Source organism: Neltuma alba, unplaced genomic scaffold, assembly GCF_004799145.2.
Source record: "Neltuma alba isolate B1F8T4 unplaced genomic scaffold, ASM479914v2 tig00012107_pilon, whole genome shotgun sequence".
In the NCBI taxonomy this organism is placed as follows: Eukaryota; Viridiplantae; Streptophyta; class Magnoliopsida; order Fabales; family Fabaceae; genus Neltuma; species Neltuma alba.
Window position 1 is genome coordinate 1 of NW_021636659.1, and position 14,349 is coordinate 14,349.

General features: G+C 36.8%; 2 protein-coding genes across 5 annotated transcripts; both read right to left on the minus strand.

The window, feature by feature from the left end:
* Positions 1-2,661: 2,661 nt before the first annotated feature.
* On the minus strand, positions 2,662-6,623 carry LOC114722719 (MACPF domain-containing protein CAD1). Its single transcript, XM_028908816.1, has 7 exons — positions 5,987-6,623; positions 5,476-5,714; positions 5,193-5,388; positions 4,998-5,075; positions 3,947-4,130; positions 3,674-3,837; positions 2,662-3,544 (listed from the first exon to the last, which is right to left on the minus strand). The coding sequence occupies exons 1-7, from the start codon at positions 6,242-6,244 to the stop codon at positions 2,912-2,914; spliced, it is 1,752 nt and encodes a 583-aa protein (XP_028764649.1). The 5' UTR covers positions 6,245-6,623; the 3' UTR covers positions 2,662-2,911.
* Positions 6,624-9,149: 2,526 nt separating this feature from the next.
* LOC114722718 (serine/threonine-protein kinase STY13) lies at positions 9,150-13,573 on the minus strand. 4 transcript variants are annotated; one of them, XM_028908812.1, is made up of 8 exons: positions 13,332-13,572; positions 13,134-13,217; positions 12,649-12,972; positions 12,079-12,211; positions 11,756-11,951; positions 10,964-11,088; positions 10,009-10,167; positions 9,150-9,768 (listed from the first exon to the last, which is right to left on the minus strand). In XM_028908812.1, exons 3-8 carry the CDS (start codon positions 12,864-12,866, stop codon positions 9,469-9,471), a joined length of 1,131 nt encoding a protein of 376 aa, XP_028764645.1. In that variant the 5' UTR covers positions 12,867-12,972; positions 13,134-13,217; positions 13,332-13,572; the 3' UTR covers positions 9,150-9,468. The 4 variants fall into 4 exon arrangements, with proteins under 4 accessions (XP_028764645.1, XP_028764647.1, XP_028764646.1 ...); XM_028908814.1 differs by having other exon boundaries at positions 9,469-9,768; positions 12,649-12,880; XM_028908813.1 differs by having other exon boundaries at positions 9,469-9,768; positions 12,649-12,911.
* Positions 13,574-14,349: the final 776 nt, after the last annotated feature.

The window sequence follows — 14,349 nt, forward strand, 5'->3', positions numbered from 1 at the left end:
GAATATCCTCCAGGAACATTGCCGTCTGGAGGTCTGCATTCCAGAAACAGGAGGGCAGACTTGGGGTGTGAAAGTAGCCGTTAAAGGCGTTCACATTTGAATCTGCGGCTGCAGGGCAACAAAAAATTTGAAGTTTGCGTGCCCCTTTTGACCCTCACGTAGGCCGCATAGTTTTTCGACGTTTTCCCCCGAGTATATACGGACACACTTGGCGCAACACACACCAACAGATTCTATTTGAAGTATGCATATATACTGATCGAAATCAAAAGCATCATTCTTTTCTTTTCTCTCTCCCCTAAATTCAATATTGTGCATCGGAAATAGAGTTCTGATAGATACCCCTGGAATTATAATCAAGCTAAGGGTTTTGCCTGGTGTGAACAGAGGATGGTCAAGTTGGATGAAGAAATTGGAGGCCAAGAGAATCTGATGTTGCTGCATCAACGTTCGACGTGAATCTTCTATCCAACGAAGCATTGGATGCATGAAGAGAATGAATGATACTTGGGGGTGTTAGGGATTGTACAAGAGTGCTTTCTAAAAGTATTTTTCTTCGAAACGAGACAGATTCCTCCATATATTTATTTCATATATCATAAAAATATTTTTAAAACCATGATCTTTTCTCGTATCAACTCCCCAACAAAAAGCTAATAATCATCACTTCACTCCTTAGGTCTTTTGCTTCCTTTAACGTCAGTTGCTCCTACTTGTGAGATTATCCTCTCTTCTCTGTTTTTACCTTTTCACCGTAGATGTATTATAATTTTATAATGTGGTCCTTTATTTTAATAGAGATTGATTTTCATCCCAACAAAAAAAAAAGAACTATCCAGGTGTTACTTAGGCAGCTAGTATGAAATTTGAAGTAAAGTTGCCGTTGGTTCAAGAGGCATAAACCTACCCACGTGTGATTGCCCTCTCCGTTCCCACCATGCACATCACCATCACCTTTCTCCTCGTCATCTCCGTTTCTGTATATATATAGTGTCCCAAACACAGACTCACCAAACCAAAAAGAAAAAAACAGAGAAAACACCTGACTCATTTATATACTACTTCTCTCTAGACACTTCAGCTGTGCATTATAGCCAATTCGTTCACCTGGCACGCGTATATCAATTTATTTTACAACAGATCATTTCATCAACCATGTTACCCATATATATGTAGCAACTGAGGTAATTCCCATGTGAAGTGTATTATGCCCTTGCTTCCGCCTATATCCATCCGTTTTTTTCTTTTTTCCCAACGGAATTGGATTCTCTCCACTACCCTTTCCATCCTCTTCCCCTCCACCACTCTCCTTTTCTCTTCACAACCATTGGATCAAAACTCTAATGGTCCAGATTTAACATCTTATAACATTTTATAAAAATAAATATTATGATAAAAAATGGATAAATAAATTTAAACTGTTAAAATCTAATCTGAACAGTTTACAACTACAGCCTGTTATTATAGAGCAATTTTTTTAAAATTTTTTTATTACAATTGTAAACTGTTTAGACCAGTTTTTAACAGTTTAAATTTATTTATTATTTTTTTAATAACATTATTTTTATAAGATGTTAAATCTGGACCATTGGAATTTTGATCCAATGGTTGTGAAAAGAAAAGAAGGGTAGTGGAGGGGAAGATGATGGGAAGGTAGTGGAGAGAATCCAAGTTCTTTCCCAACGGCAGAAGGGCGAAAATATGTCAGGACTAGCCAAAATGTGAAAGTTAGTACATTTAATTATTAATTTAAAGTTGGCAAAACGAAAATTATTAATTTTATGAACAACTTGTAAGCAATCAGATTCCCCAGGCATGCTGCCTTCCACTGGCACATTTTGCGCGCACTTCTCAGCAATTTTCACTAGAAAATTAAAAAAAGAACTCAGATAAAAGCTTAAGAAATTTTTCCCCTTCGGAGCAATTCAGCGCATGAAATTTTTTTTCACTTTAAAATATTGCTTCACATGCTATTTCTAAGATTAAAATTAAAAAAGAACTCGGATAAAACCTTAAGAAACGAAATGCAGAGCTCAAAATCTGTCTACAAACACCAACAGAAAACTGCTGAGAAAGATACCCCCTATTAATATTGTGTTTGGTACGAGTAAAATGAAGAAAATGGGAAGATAGAAAAAATTTTAATCAGCTCAATTTAAAATATTAAAAATTGGGGATAAAAACTTTTAACTAATTTTGCTTCTTCTTTTTTTAATTTTTTAAATTGAGCTCACTAAAATTTTCCTTCTCTTTTCCCCTTCAATTCCCTCTCACTTCTATCGGGTAGTGTCTGACAGATTGACAACCCTAATAAGAAAATATTTGTGGCTAGTAAAAATAAAATCAGGCGACAAAGCAAATTATCCACACACTGTCACAACCCACCAGGTTTCCAAACTACTTCAGTTACCTTACCTCATCCATCAAACCCCAGAGCTTAATGCACCGAAAGAGTGCCACAGAATCTACATTCTAAAATATTTCATGAACAACAGATTTTTTTTTTTTTTAATTTTGGTAGCGTCTTGTCATCATTTTTTGTTTTCGCTAGAGACAGAGAACATAGGAGTACAAGATTTTTTTTTTTTTTTAAAAAAAAAAGGAAGACAGAGAACGTATGAGGATTTTGTACTCTCACTGCCTTGAAAGATATCAACATCATGGTGGAAAAGATTTTTTTTTCTTTTTTAACTCCAACCAGATGAGACCCCTCCTCGTTCATGGCATAAAATTTGAGTAATGAGCCATACTATTATAAATATGGCTTCTTATAGATTTTATATTATAGATACAGATATATAGATGAGGCATGAACACTGCCAGCAGCAGAGGAAACAATTTGCCGCTTCTGCAACCTACACTCCCAAAAACCATCACACCACATCATCATACTAAAATATGGATCGTGGAATCAGTAATTCAGCAACGAATATTTCACTCTCAAAACAATTTTCCCTTTCTCAACACCAAGCTTTCCACCAGTAACTAACCAGTGGCCAGGAGGATCTTGAGGGCCCTTGCTCATTTCAGAAAAGTCTACGTACTTCACCAATTTGTTCCCTGTGATGGTTTCCCTAGAACCAGAGCCTGAGTCATCAGGGTTGGAAGAGTTCTCAGCAGTCACAGTTTTCTGTGACTTGTCTGGGCTATGATCCCACAATGATCTTCGAATTGTGCAGCCGGGTAACTTAGAATACAGAAGTTTCATGTACAACACGTTCCGCGATCCAAAATCCCACACTCCAAGCTGCGCACCGGTAACAATGTAGACGCTAGAGAAGTCACCTATGAAGGTTTCAGGGTTCTCAATTGGTGCAGTGCTCACGTGAGAGAAGTTCCTCCATTTTACTGGCTCAAACCACCGACTATCTTGTTCCTCAGGTCCCTGCCACTTAGGAGCACCAATAGCTACATGCGTGTCCCAGTGTGGCTGAAGGATCTTTGGAAGTGTCGCCAAGTGTTGAAGATGAACACACAGCCGATTCTTCTTGCTTCCATCTAGACATAGACGTATGCCAGTTACTGGCCTACGTCCAACTGTAACCTGCATCCATAAAATAGAACAACGAAACAACCTATGAAGCCCGCCCCTCCTTACGTTACATCTCCATAAAGAAATAGACACAGGATAAGAAGCCTCAAAGCACAAGATAATGCCAAGAATGACTCATACCTGTTCCTGGCTGACATAAAGCTTCTGGCCCATCATGCTGAATTGTAAAGATGGACACACAGGTTCCTTCCTCTGGTGACCAGGAATCCCGTCATGCAAAGGAGCCCAAACACGAGGAATCTGAAACTCTAGGAAATATCTGAGTTCTTCAATTGGGGGCTTATCTGTTCACAATGGTCCATTAGATGTGAAATTTATACTATTAGATTAAACTGATCGCAGCATATGGGGAAAGAATCTACATCATCTATGTTAGGATTGAATCGTCCTTACATTCAAGGTAGAGACCAATAGCACGAGTCAAGTACTCCTTTCCTCTTAATCCATCAAGGAGATCTATCATAGAGCAGAAAGTCATCTCAATAATATCAGGAGATGACCGAACAGTTTTTTCCCATTTACTGTGGTCTTGTTCTAAATCATCCCCACCCCTCCGTCTGAAAATGACAGTCACATCCTGACCAATTTGAATTAAAGGAGCTCAGAAAGAAGGCCTGATAGTCTAAAAACAGACTAAGACCTAGATAATAACAACCTATAACAAAATACTTTATGTACATATGACTTCTTAAAATGTGTGAAATCTCTTGCCAGAAAAGGTTGATGCTGCAGCATAAATCACAACCCAGAATTCAACAAACTACCCTATGAAGATGCTGACCAAAGTGTCAGAGATGAAGGGCAACGATGGAAGGGAAAACAACTACATCATCTTTACAGAAGAAAACCAACAGAAGTGTCATTTTTTGGGGGGGGGGGGGGACAAAAAGACAAAAGATGTCGTTTAGTAAATACTTATGAACCATGCCACTCACCAATGTAAACAGGTGGGTAGAAAAAGTCATAACCGTGACTTTGTCCCTCTTAATGCAAGCAAGATGACAGTTTGTGACACCCGCAAAACAAACATGCATGTCATGGTTATTATTACTGCCATCAAATGAAATGTGGCGGTGGAAGAAATAGAAACTGCTTCATTTGGATGTGTAGCACGCTAAGTTCAAATCCCATCAAATTCACTTACAACCTTTCAGATCTTAAAGAACTCAACATGTTTGGGAATATAGATCATATGGCATGTTTTCAAACCAGGCAAAGAATAAACAGCGCTTTCAATGTTCTATTGTTGTGTGTGCGCGCTCATCAACAAGATTTGGGCTTTGAGAAGGAGCAAGGAGCATTAGGAACAGGTTCCCGACCACACAAGACTCCCAGAGGTAGGATAAAACCCATGACTTTACACACTCTTGGGCCTGAAGACACAACTCAATACCAACTACCCAAGGTCTACTAAATTACAACGTCAAAAGATATTTGTCAATACCTCTTTCCCAGTAAGATATGGTGCATTTGTCGGTTGAGGGTGTATCCCTTGACTATTGAATGAAAATGGTTCAACACTCTACAAAAGATATAACCAAAGTAATCAATTAATGTGCTGCTGGCCACTATGAAGAAGAAGCATTATATAAAAGATCACCAACAAAAAAAAAGTACGGGGAATTAGAGATGAACTAGCCTTATCTTTGGATTTTGTTTGACCTGAAATGGTCTGGCTATAGGTGTCAGAGAACCTCTGATTCCCAATTTCCTCAATGTAGTTCTTCATCTCCGATTTTGACAGTTGTGAAGTATGGTGTTGCTTAACATAAATCACATCCTTACCACCAATAGTTATGGATGTAATGACATGTGTCCCAAAATTTTCAATAAAGCTATCAAAATGCAACTGAAAGTCAGGGACAATTCAAATTTCAAAGATATTTGTTTCTGAAGTCTGCAGATAAATTTGTTTGATGTACCTGGCCAATGATGGTGGATCCCAATTAACTGGAACAGCCTTTTTCACATTTTCTCGCAATGTTAAGTGGGACTTCATAAGTTGAACCTTTGCAAGGGGAATGAAAAAGCCATCTAAAGAAAGGGTTTTTGTAGCAGCGGCATCAATAAGTTTTGAACCAGTGAAGCTAAATGCGGAGTTAAAGCTCCCAAGGGGAAAGTTTCCCGGTATATCAGCCTTCTTATTTAGATATTCCACCATCTGTAGCCAAATGACAACAAGCTACATAAATTAATAAAAGTTTAAGCCATTTGACCTTTGTTTTTTGTGTTTTTTTTTCCCAATAATAACCATTGGCCTTACTTTCCAATTATCTGCTTCAAAACTATCAATGAACAAAAGGAACCGTTCTCTACCGATAACATAGTGAAATATTGAAGAATTAACATGCTGAATTACAGACGAGAGACAATGTTTCACAAAATAAGTTACAAATACAGAACAGAAATATTTCAGTGGACAACAATTCCGACCTCTTGGAAGCTGCAGACTCCAGAACTCTGACGCACGACGGGCTCCTGAGTGCTCTTTATGTCCCTCGAAACATTGGGAACGACTAAATCATCATACAATCGGAGGTTCCTCGGGTGGTCATCGTCAATCTCGATTACCCTAGACCCCGCCAGGCCTTTACAATAGAGTAACCTCGTATCATAGTTCACATCAAAGCCTTTACCCAATGCTTGAACAGAGTTAGTAGCCGTGTGCAAGGCTGCCATATGCTCTCCCATAGCCCACTAAAAAATAATCCAGTCCACCCAATATTTAATTTAGTGGAGGAGAAAACCAGAAGCCAAATTATCTCAGCAATCAGAACGAAAAGCGGGAATTTTATGTTGGAGCTCTTGTAAAAGAGAGAATCGGATGAATGATCAAATTCATGTCTTCGCTCTCAATTTCTGTTTGTGAAGGGAGTTGACTCAGGAAAAGTCAGGCAATTGCAGGTGATTTCAGGAGCACAGATCTCAGAGCCATGGATAATAACCTGGTAACGCGAGTGGCTGGGTGCTAGGTATTGGATTTTATGGGATTTGGAAACACCCGTGCCTGGGCCGTCTCACTGTAAAATATCTCCACGGTCTACTTCAGGAGGAATGGAAGGGAAGGAGGAATGTATCGTGGTGGCAAGAAGAGAAGGGGCATTGACTTGAAGTCATTTTGGGGAAAGTTAGCGGGTGCACATTTCCGTTTGATCTTGACCGTCTACTTGGGGTCCTAACACGTGCGGGCCTCCAATTCGAGTCTGGGTCCCACGAAACTGCGCCCGCAGCCGCAAATGATGGTGGGGAGACAGGCGTGGGTAAATCGGTAAACCCCTACTTTACCTCAAGTCTGTATCTATGTGAGTGCCGACGAGTTTATTACTCCTGCTTAATATAAAATCTATTTAACTAATTTAATTAGATTAAGAAAGTTAAATAAGTTAGGTCATTATAAGAAATGTAACACATTTTTCTTAAAACACCGTAATTGTCTTTCTTAATACCTCATCTCCCTCTTCTAGTTGGTTATAGTTTAGAGAGTATCTACATGGGGTAATTTAGAGAAAATTGATAAATATGATAAATGAGTCTTATATTTAAACCAAAACCAACTCAATAATTGGAATCATATATTAAGAACCGGAATAGTATTACTTTTTTATCAAGGGGTATTCTAATGAAAATCAAATCACGGTGTCAAAAATAATTTTACAATATACGAAATAAATATGTGAAAAAATTTATATCAATTTCAAAAAAAACGCTTTTCAAAAACACTTTTATATGATGCCAAACATCTCCTAAGAAAATTTAGCGGTGTGGAATTACTATATGAATAAAAACTGGTTTGATATCTTTATTTAGCACATGGCCTAAAAATAAATATCTCGAATCCATGTAGTGCCTCTATTGATAAATGCTTCAGTAAATCAGAATGACTTCTCATAAAACATTGAAATTAAAGTGCATCTTAACTCCAAAAGCATCCCTAGAAGAATTATAAGCCCCTAAATATTTACGAAATAATATCATATAATCTCCTAATAATGATGCAATGTTTCTTTTTTTTTTTATAGTAAATTATTTTCAAAAATATTTTCAGAATTAAATTGCATTTTGATGCTAAATAAATATACTTTTAAGAAAACTACATTTATTATACACCTGTCAGTGATATTTATCCTATAATGCATGAGAACTCGCCTCATTAATTTGACATAGCTCATCAACCAAGGTTTATGGCAAAAATTCCTTTAAGTAATAAGAATTTCTCTTTTGGCCAAAAAAAAAAAAAGGCCAAGGCTTGCGGCACAAGGAAAGATAAAATTGTGGAATTAGATAGTCACACGGTCAAACTAAAAACGTTAGAAGGAAAGTAAACAATGGGAAGGTGATCGATCTGGAGCGTAATGTCTACGTTGGGATTTTTGTCATATGTGATGGTCTAAATAATAATTTAGACTTGGAAATGGAGGGTGAGTTTGAAAACAGAAAAATAAAAGAGAATATTTAGATAATAATTTTAAAAAATCACATTTGAAAAAAAAACCATAGAAAATTATATTTGGCAAGTAATAATTGTAGCTGACAGTGATAGGCGGCAGATAATAAGCAAAAAAAAAATTTCTCAAAATTTTTTAAAAACGCGAACAAAAACAAGAAACACATAAAAAAACTTTATTGTGATTTTTTAATTTTTTAAATACATTACTTTTTTACCAAACAAGTTTTTTTTCCGCTTTTAAAAAGTAAAAAATTGTTTTCAAAACAAAAAAAACTAAACAAGCTCGAAATTTCCCCTCATTTGAGTTTTCTCTCAATCAAGTTCCATCCACCCAAGTCTCAACCTCACCCTACATCACATTTTCCCAATCCACATTTGCACGCTGACAGGCAAAGCTCCATTCTTTGAACTTTAAAGCTTAAAGCAATCATAAATGTCCATAAATAACAGTAGCCACTCTTCAGAAGATGCTGACAAAGTTAATGCATTACTTGTGCCTATTTTCCTCCGATGCTCTTCCTCCATGCATATATTGTTCACGAATTATCATTAAATAATACTCCTCTGATTATTAATATAAAACTCTTTTAATTACTTTGATTAGATTAATAAGGTTAGATAAGTCAGTTAATTATAAAAAATATGACATGTTTTTCTTAAAACACTATAATAATCTTTTTTAATATCTTTCCTCTTTCACTTACTTAATTATCCTCCCTCACTTACTTAATTACAATGGAAAAAGTATCCATAAAAATAATTTGTAAAAAATTAATAAATATAAAAAATAAATCTTATATTTAGCAATAAAATTAACTTAATAATTGGGTCTCATATTAAGAAACAGGAGAGTAATAATAAATGTCCCAGATTTACCAGCTACGAATAAGTCATCTCCAACTCCATATCAATACATGAGACCCAGCCTCGCTATAAAGGGGAATGCATATACAAATTGGAGAGTATAGAAGAAAAGCATAACCATAAAACATGAAGTTTATGTGCCGTCGCATTTTACATCATTTTCTTTACGAAAACATGAATGTCAAAGATTCAGTTTTTATACGCGCGCGCGCGCGCGCGCACAGACACACACCCACATAATACGATTCCTCATTTGACCATCCCCTCAATCACAAAAACAACAAATGACGACATAGTAATCAGTAGGATATTTTAGATCAGATCATCAGAAAGGTGTCTAAACCAATGTGTTCCTTTACATTAAAAACAACTAGATGATTTCAACAGTCCTACCTTTTCCTTACTCTTTCCAAAAAAAGGGAGAAAAAAGAGTATATTAACATCATTCTATTCTTTTGTGGAACTTGTTTCATCATTTCATCTACTTGTTGCCTTCAATCCACCCACGATTACTCGTAAATGGATTATAATTATGTACTTTATCACGGCAAACTCATTCTCATCTACAACAAAAAGGGGCTGTCCAAAAATCTAATACTCACTGTTAGTTTTTGGTCCTTTTGGAAGTGAACAAATGGCGAAGAAATCCAAACTTCCCTCTGTTTCGGGCAGAAAACTCAGTTATGGCGCCATTGCTTGTAGTTGCTGCGCCCTCAGGATCAACATTTTCAGGTTCCTGCGAACAAGGGGAGGGTGGTGCAGGTGACAAAGTGAAGAGAAAGGCGTTAAGCATGCGGATGATCTGACTAAAGCTCGGTCTCAAGTTTGGATCCTCAACCCAGCATGATTGTATGATAAAGGCGAGATCAGGAGGTATATCTTCTGGCAGGCTAGGCCTCTCATGCTGCAATCTCATGCAAAACATGTCACCTTCATCAACAAATCCAATCCCCTCACTTGCAAAAATGGCTTATAAGTTAAAAAAACGGCTAAATAATTAGCCTGAACTGTTTGACCACAAGGAATAAATAACAAGAATAGTGACGCATAACCGACCACAATCATCCACTACAGCACTGTACTAAAAACAAAAGCAACAGTTCTAAAACATTGAAACAGAGAAGTCTAAAACCAGCTTTTTCACCTTAAAAGCAGCAGCGTAAGCAGCTTGTAAATTAGACATCCCTTCAAAAGGCATGCGATTCGTTAAAAGTTCCCACAATACAATTCCAAAGCTGTAAACATCAACCTTGTTGTTGTAGTGCTTTTTTTCTCCCTGACGTAATGTCACAGTACTGTACAGCTGAAAAAACACATTATCTCATCAAAACCTAGCGACAAAAACATGCATGCATATCAAGCAAATTTGTATTGCACTTTGAGACGGGTGGAACCTCAGAAGTAAACAGTACCAAATAGTCATTCAACAAATAACTTATGTTCAAACTGATCAGGGTCTCAAGGGGCTTAAATATATGTACTACTAAGTTTTGGTTAGGCAAAGGATAGTTTTACTTGACATATCCGTAGTAGGTCCATTCATTAAGAAGAATTTTAAAGGAGTACGATGTTAACATTGGAATTGAACGCACTCAACCTTAGAAAAGACACAAATATCATCATGCTATTACTGATATCTACTCACGAGAAGTGGGACAATTAAACCAGATGCAATACTGTAAGAGGCAAAATATGAATATTTATCTGATCTATAACTAGTATGACTTCTAACTTGGCGTCTAGCTTTTGGCAAACTGCAGTACATCCAAGCTCAAAAATCTACTTGCGCAGGCCATTGCTGCTCTAAGAAAGAGTTTGGTTGAGGCCTCTTGTGTATAACGAATTATTGTCTGATGAAGTACCACAATTTATTTTAAACAGAAGATAGTCCATCTGTGTGTGACTTGCATTGGACATGATGGAAGGCTAAATTGAATATGACCACTTTAGATTTTGTCATGTCATAAGTGACAGCATCATGATCTGCTTCAATGCTTCTTAGTTTATCAAAGAAGATGATAGGCACCAAAACATGCAGTACATCTAGCGACATTTTCGGATATTTACTAGTGAAATGATAATCCTAGAATACAAGATACCTCTGGTGCCATCCAACGGTAAGTTCCAGTTTCTGCAGTCATCATTTCAGTGACAGATTCTTCTCTTGCAAGACCAAAATCTGCAAGTTTTACAGACTTCTGATTTGCCGTAAGCAACAAATTGTCTGCATCATATAAAATTTCAAAAAAGAAAAAAGAGAATAAAGAAAAGTGGTTAAAGGAAGAGAGTCATTCTCACTGATACCAGAAACTTAGTGCAGACCTAGATTCCTCTCTATAACACTAATGTCATATGAGATGTTACACCTAGAGCAAAATGCCCAATCCAGAACAACAATGATCTAAACACTTGTCAGCTGAAGTTATCATTATTTCTAGCCTTATTATTTCACTATTCATTTTCAGAGAGAATAGAAAAGATAACTATTGCAAGAGTCCTGGTCAAGTAGACAAAAAGCCAGCAAGAAAATAAACCTCACAACGACAGCGCTATAACAAGTAGCTAAAGAAGCTTGCATCTTTTTCTTTATCCATGACTAGTAACAATGTACAGTGCTCATAGTAACAACTAAGATATCAGAGAAGTCCATAATTGAACAGATTAAACATCCATGGATAATGGCATTTATAGCCATAAAGAGACTTAATGAAAGATACAAAAAGATATCCAGAGCAAATTTCACAAAGCTGCCAACAACTACTGAACAGAACCATGAACTAGCATCCACTGTGACCAAAGAGTTGCATAACAAAAAAGTAAATGTGTGGCAACTGACAAACAGTGCATTCATTACGAATAATGTAGTATATACAAAGGAAAGAATGAAGTACCGGGTTTCAAATCTCTATGTATGATCCCATTAGCATGTAGGCAATCCATGGCCCGAGCAACATCAAGGGCAAAGTTTATAGCCACCTGACAGTCTAATAGTCCAGGGCGTATACTAGTCAAATACTTCCTCAGCGACATCCCCGGTAACAACTCTGTGACTATAACCATCAGAGGATCCTTGCAGGCTCCAATAAACTGCAAATATTGAAGAACTACATTCAGTTACATGATATGAAACCATTAGTCAAATAACAAGACTCAAGTAAATGAGAACCACTAAACAAGTAACAGCTACAAGCGCATCTGTAACAATGGCACTCACCTTAACCAGATTCTCATGATGGACACGGGACATCATATTAACCTCCCTAACAAAACGGTTTTCAAGGGCTGCTCTTTCATCTGAAGTGCTCCCACGATGCAGAACCTTGATTGCAACAATTTGATCTCCATACCTGGATATGTATAAATCTACACCTAAATAAACCAAGACTCTAGCTGACAGCAAACATTTTCGTGCATACACTTATTATAGAGATTGTCCATGACTCAAAGCAATATATTCTCTTCTGCACTGACTATTGATAGTTACATCACTAAACAGAGAACCAAATGCCTCCTAAAAAGTGTAAGGGGTCAATATCTCAGCAAAAATTAATATGGACTTGAAAGTGAAAGAACTTACATATTTTAAATTAGTCAGCTAGGTTATCGGAATTAGTAAATATGAAATCGCCAACAAAGTTAGCTGCTTCACAATAAATTGAGGAGTAAGGGATGTTTTGTAGTTTTAACACTATAACAGGTCTTCTGACCAATATATTCACATGAATTTCCAACCAACAGTAAAAGCGAATAGTAAAATTTCCTTGATTGTGACTTTGTCACTGACCTTCCTTCATAAACTTTCCCATGAGCTCCTTCGCCGATTTTTGATCCAATGAAGATTTGTTTAGGGTCAACCAGAAGATTCTCATCGATTGTTAGCTGTGGGGTCGTTATCGATCCATTCTGCTGAACCGATTTGGACTCTAATTCCCCAGAATCCTGCAAGACCGACTCTTCACATTCCCTCTCTTTTGCTCCTCTGTTCCTGTCGCTGTAACTCATGCTGCAACCTTAAACTATACCCGAATTCCTCATTTCAATTGTTAACTACACAAGAAATACTGCGTTTTTAATTCCAATGAACCCCGCTTCCCCTGAATATGCCTTCCTATATGGATAACAACAACTCCAACGGATCAAAACAAATCGCAATTCCTCTAAAAGATAACCACCCACTCCTAAATTTATCATTATGATTTTCTTTTCTCGTCCATAGCAAGAATTAAAAAAAGAAAGGAAAAGAAAAGAAAAGGGGGGGGGGGAGACAACCTTTTCTTTTACCGATGAGCCTGAAAGTAATCAAATAATCTTCTATCTACCCCAAAATCAGCATGTTTCCCTGGCAGTAAACCCCTGTTTAAAAAAATTGTCAAAGTAAGCCTTGCTTCAGTCAGAAGCCGGCCTTCCGGAGCAGTTCATCAAAAGAAAACCCATCGAAGAGGAGAAAAGGAGGGGAAAGCAACTTACAACAGACGCAATAAAAAACCTGCCGCAGAAAACATATATCCAAGAGAATCGCCAAAGCTAGAGTCTTGAAACTGAACCCAGCTTCGTGGAGCTCATATTTGAAGGTCTCCCCTTTATGGTTTTGGCAAGGTCACGAAGTTTTGTGAGTCTGTCGTTAACAAAAATTTCAGTTAAGTTTCTCTCTCTGCAAGTGGGTTTCTCTCTCTACCCACTGAGGAGCTCCGATGACGATTTTGGGAGCATCTGTGCAGACAAGAGGGTTCAAAAGTGGTAGAGAGAGAGGGTGTGTGGTGGCTGGGCAGTGACTACGAGTTGAAGGGGAAATAAATTAATACTGAATCCAATAAAAAAGGGACACGTGGAGAGCACGGGAAAACTAGAAGCTTTTGCGGACGCAGCCACAGCGGCCTCAGCGATTTGGACGCTCTTGGCACAGACGTTTCTCGCTGTTCAAAATTATCTGTATATATATAAAAGAGAAGTTTTATTTCAATTTATATAAAATATGTTTATAAGTATTTATTACTGTTAATCCAAACGTTATATAGCACTGTTAATTATTTTTTTAAAAATAGGCAAATTTTCTTAATAAGTTACTTCACTCTTGGTTGTGGATGTAATGCATACATCTTGTTATATTAATTAATTAATACATAAGATATAAAATCTATAATAAGCTATATTATTTATAAATAAAAGATAATGTGACATTTTTTTAAATTCTATATGATCATCTAATTAATTGATATTAGTTACTAAATATAAAAACATATGAAAATTCATAAGAATTAATTAATTTGGTGGGGGATGAACTGAGGTCGATGTATGTCAGACGAAAATGTTGCAGTTATATTAAAATATTATACCAGAATACATGATAGTTATTCCGACTACTTAACGTTTATCACATGGGGGGTCCTATTCCCTCCACGTAATTGCCTTTTGAAAAGTATTTCCCTTTGTACGTCGTCAATCAATTACATTTTCCTGCACAATCTTTTTAAATAATAAAATATTA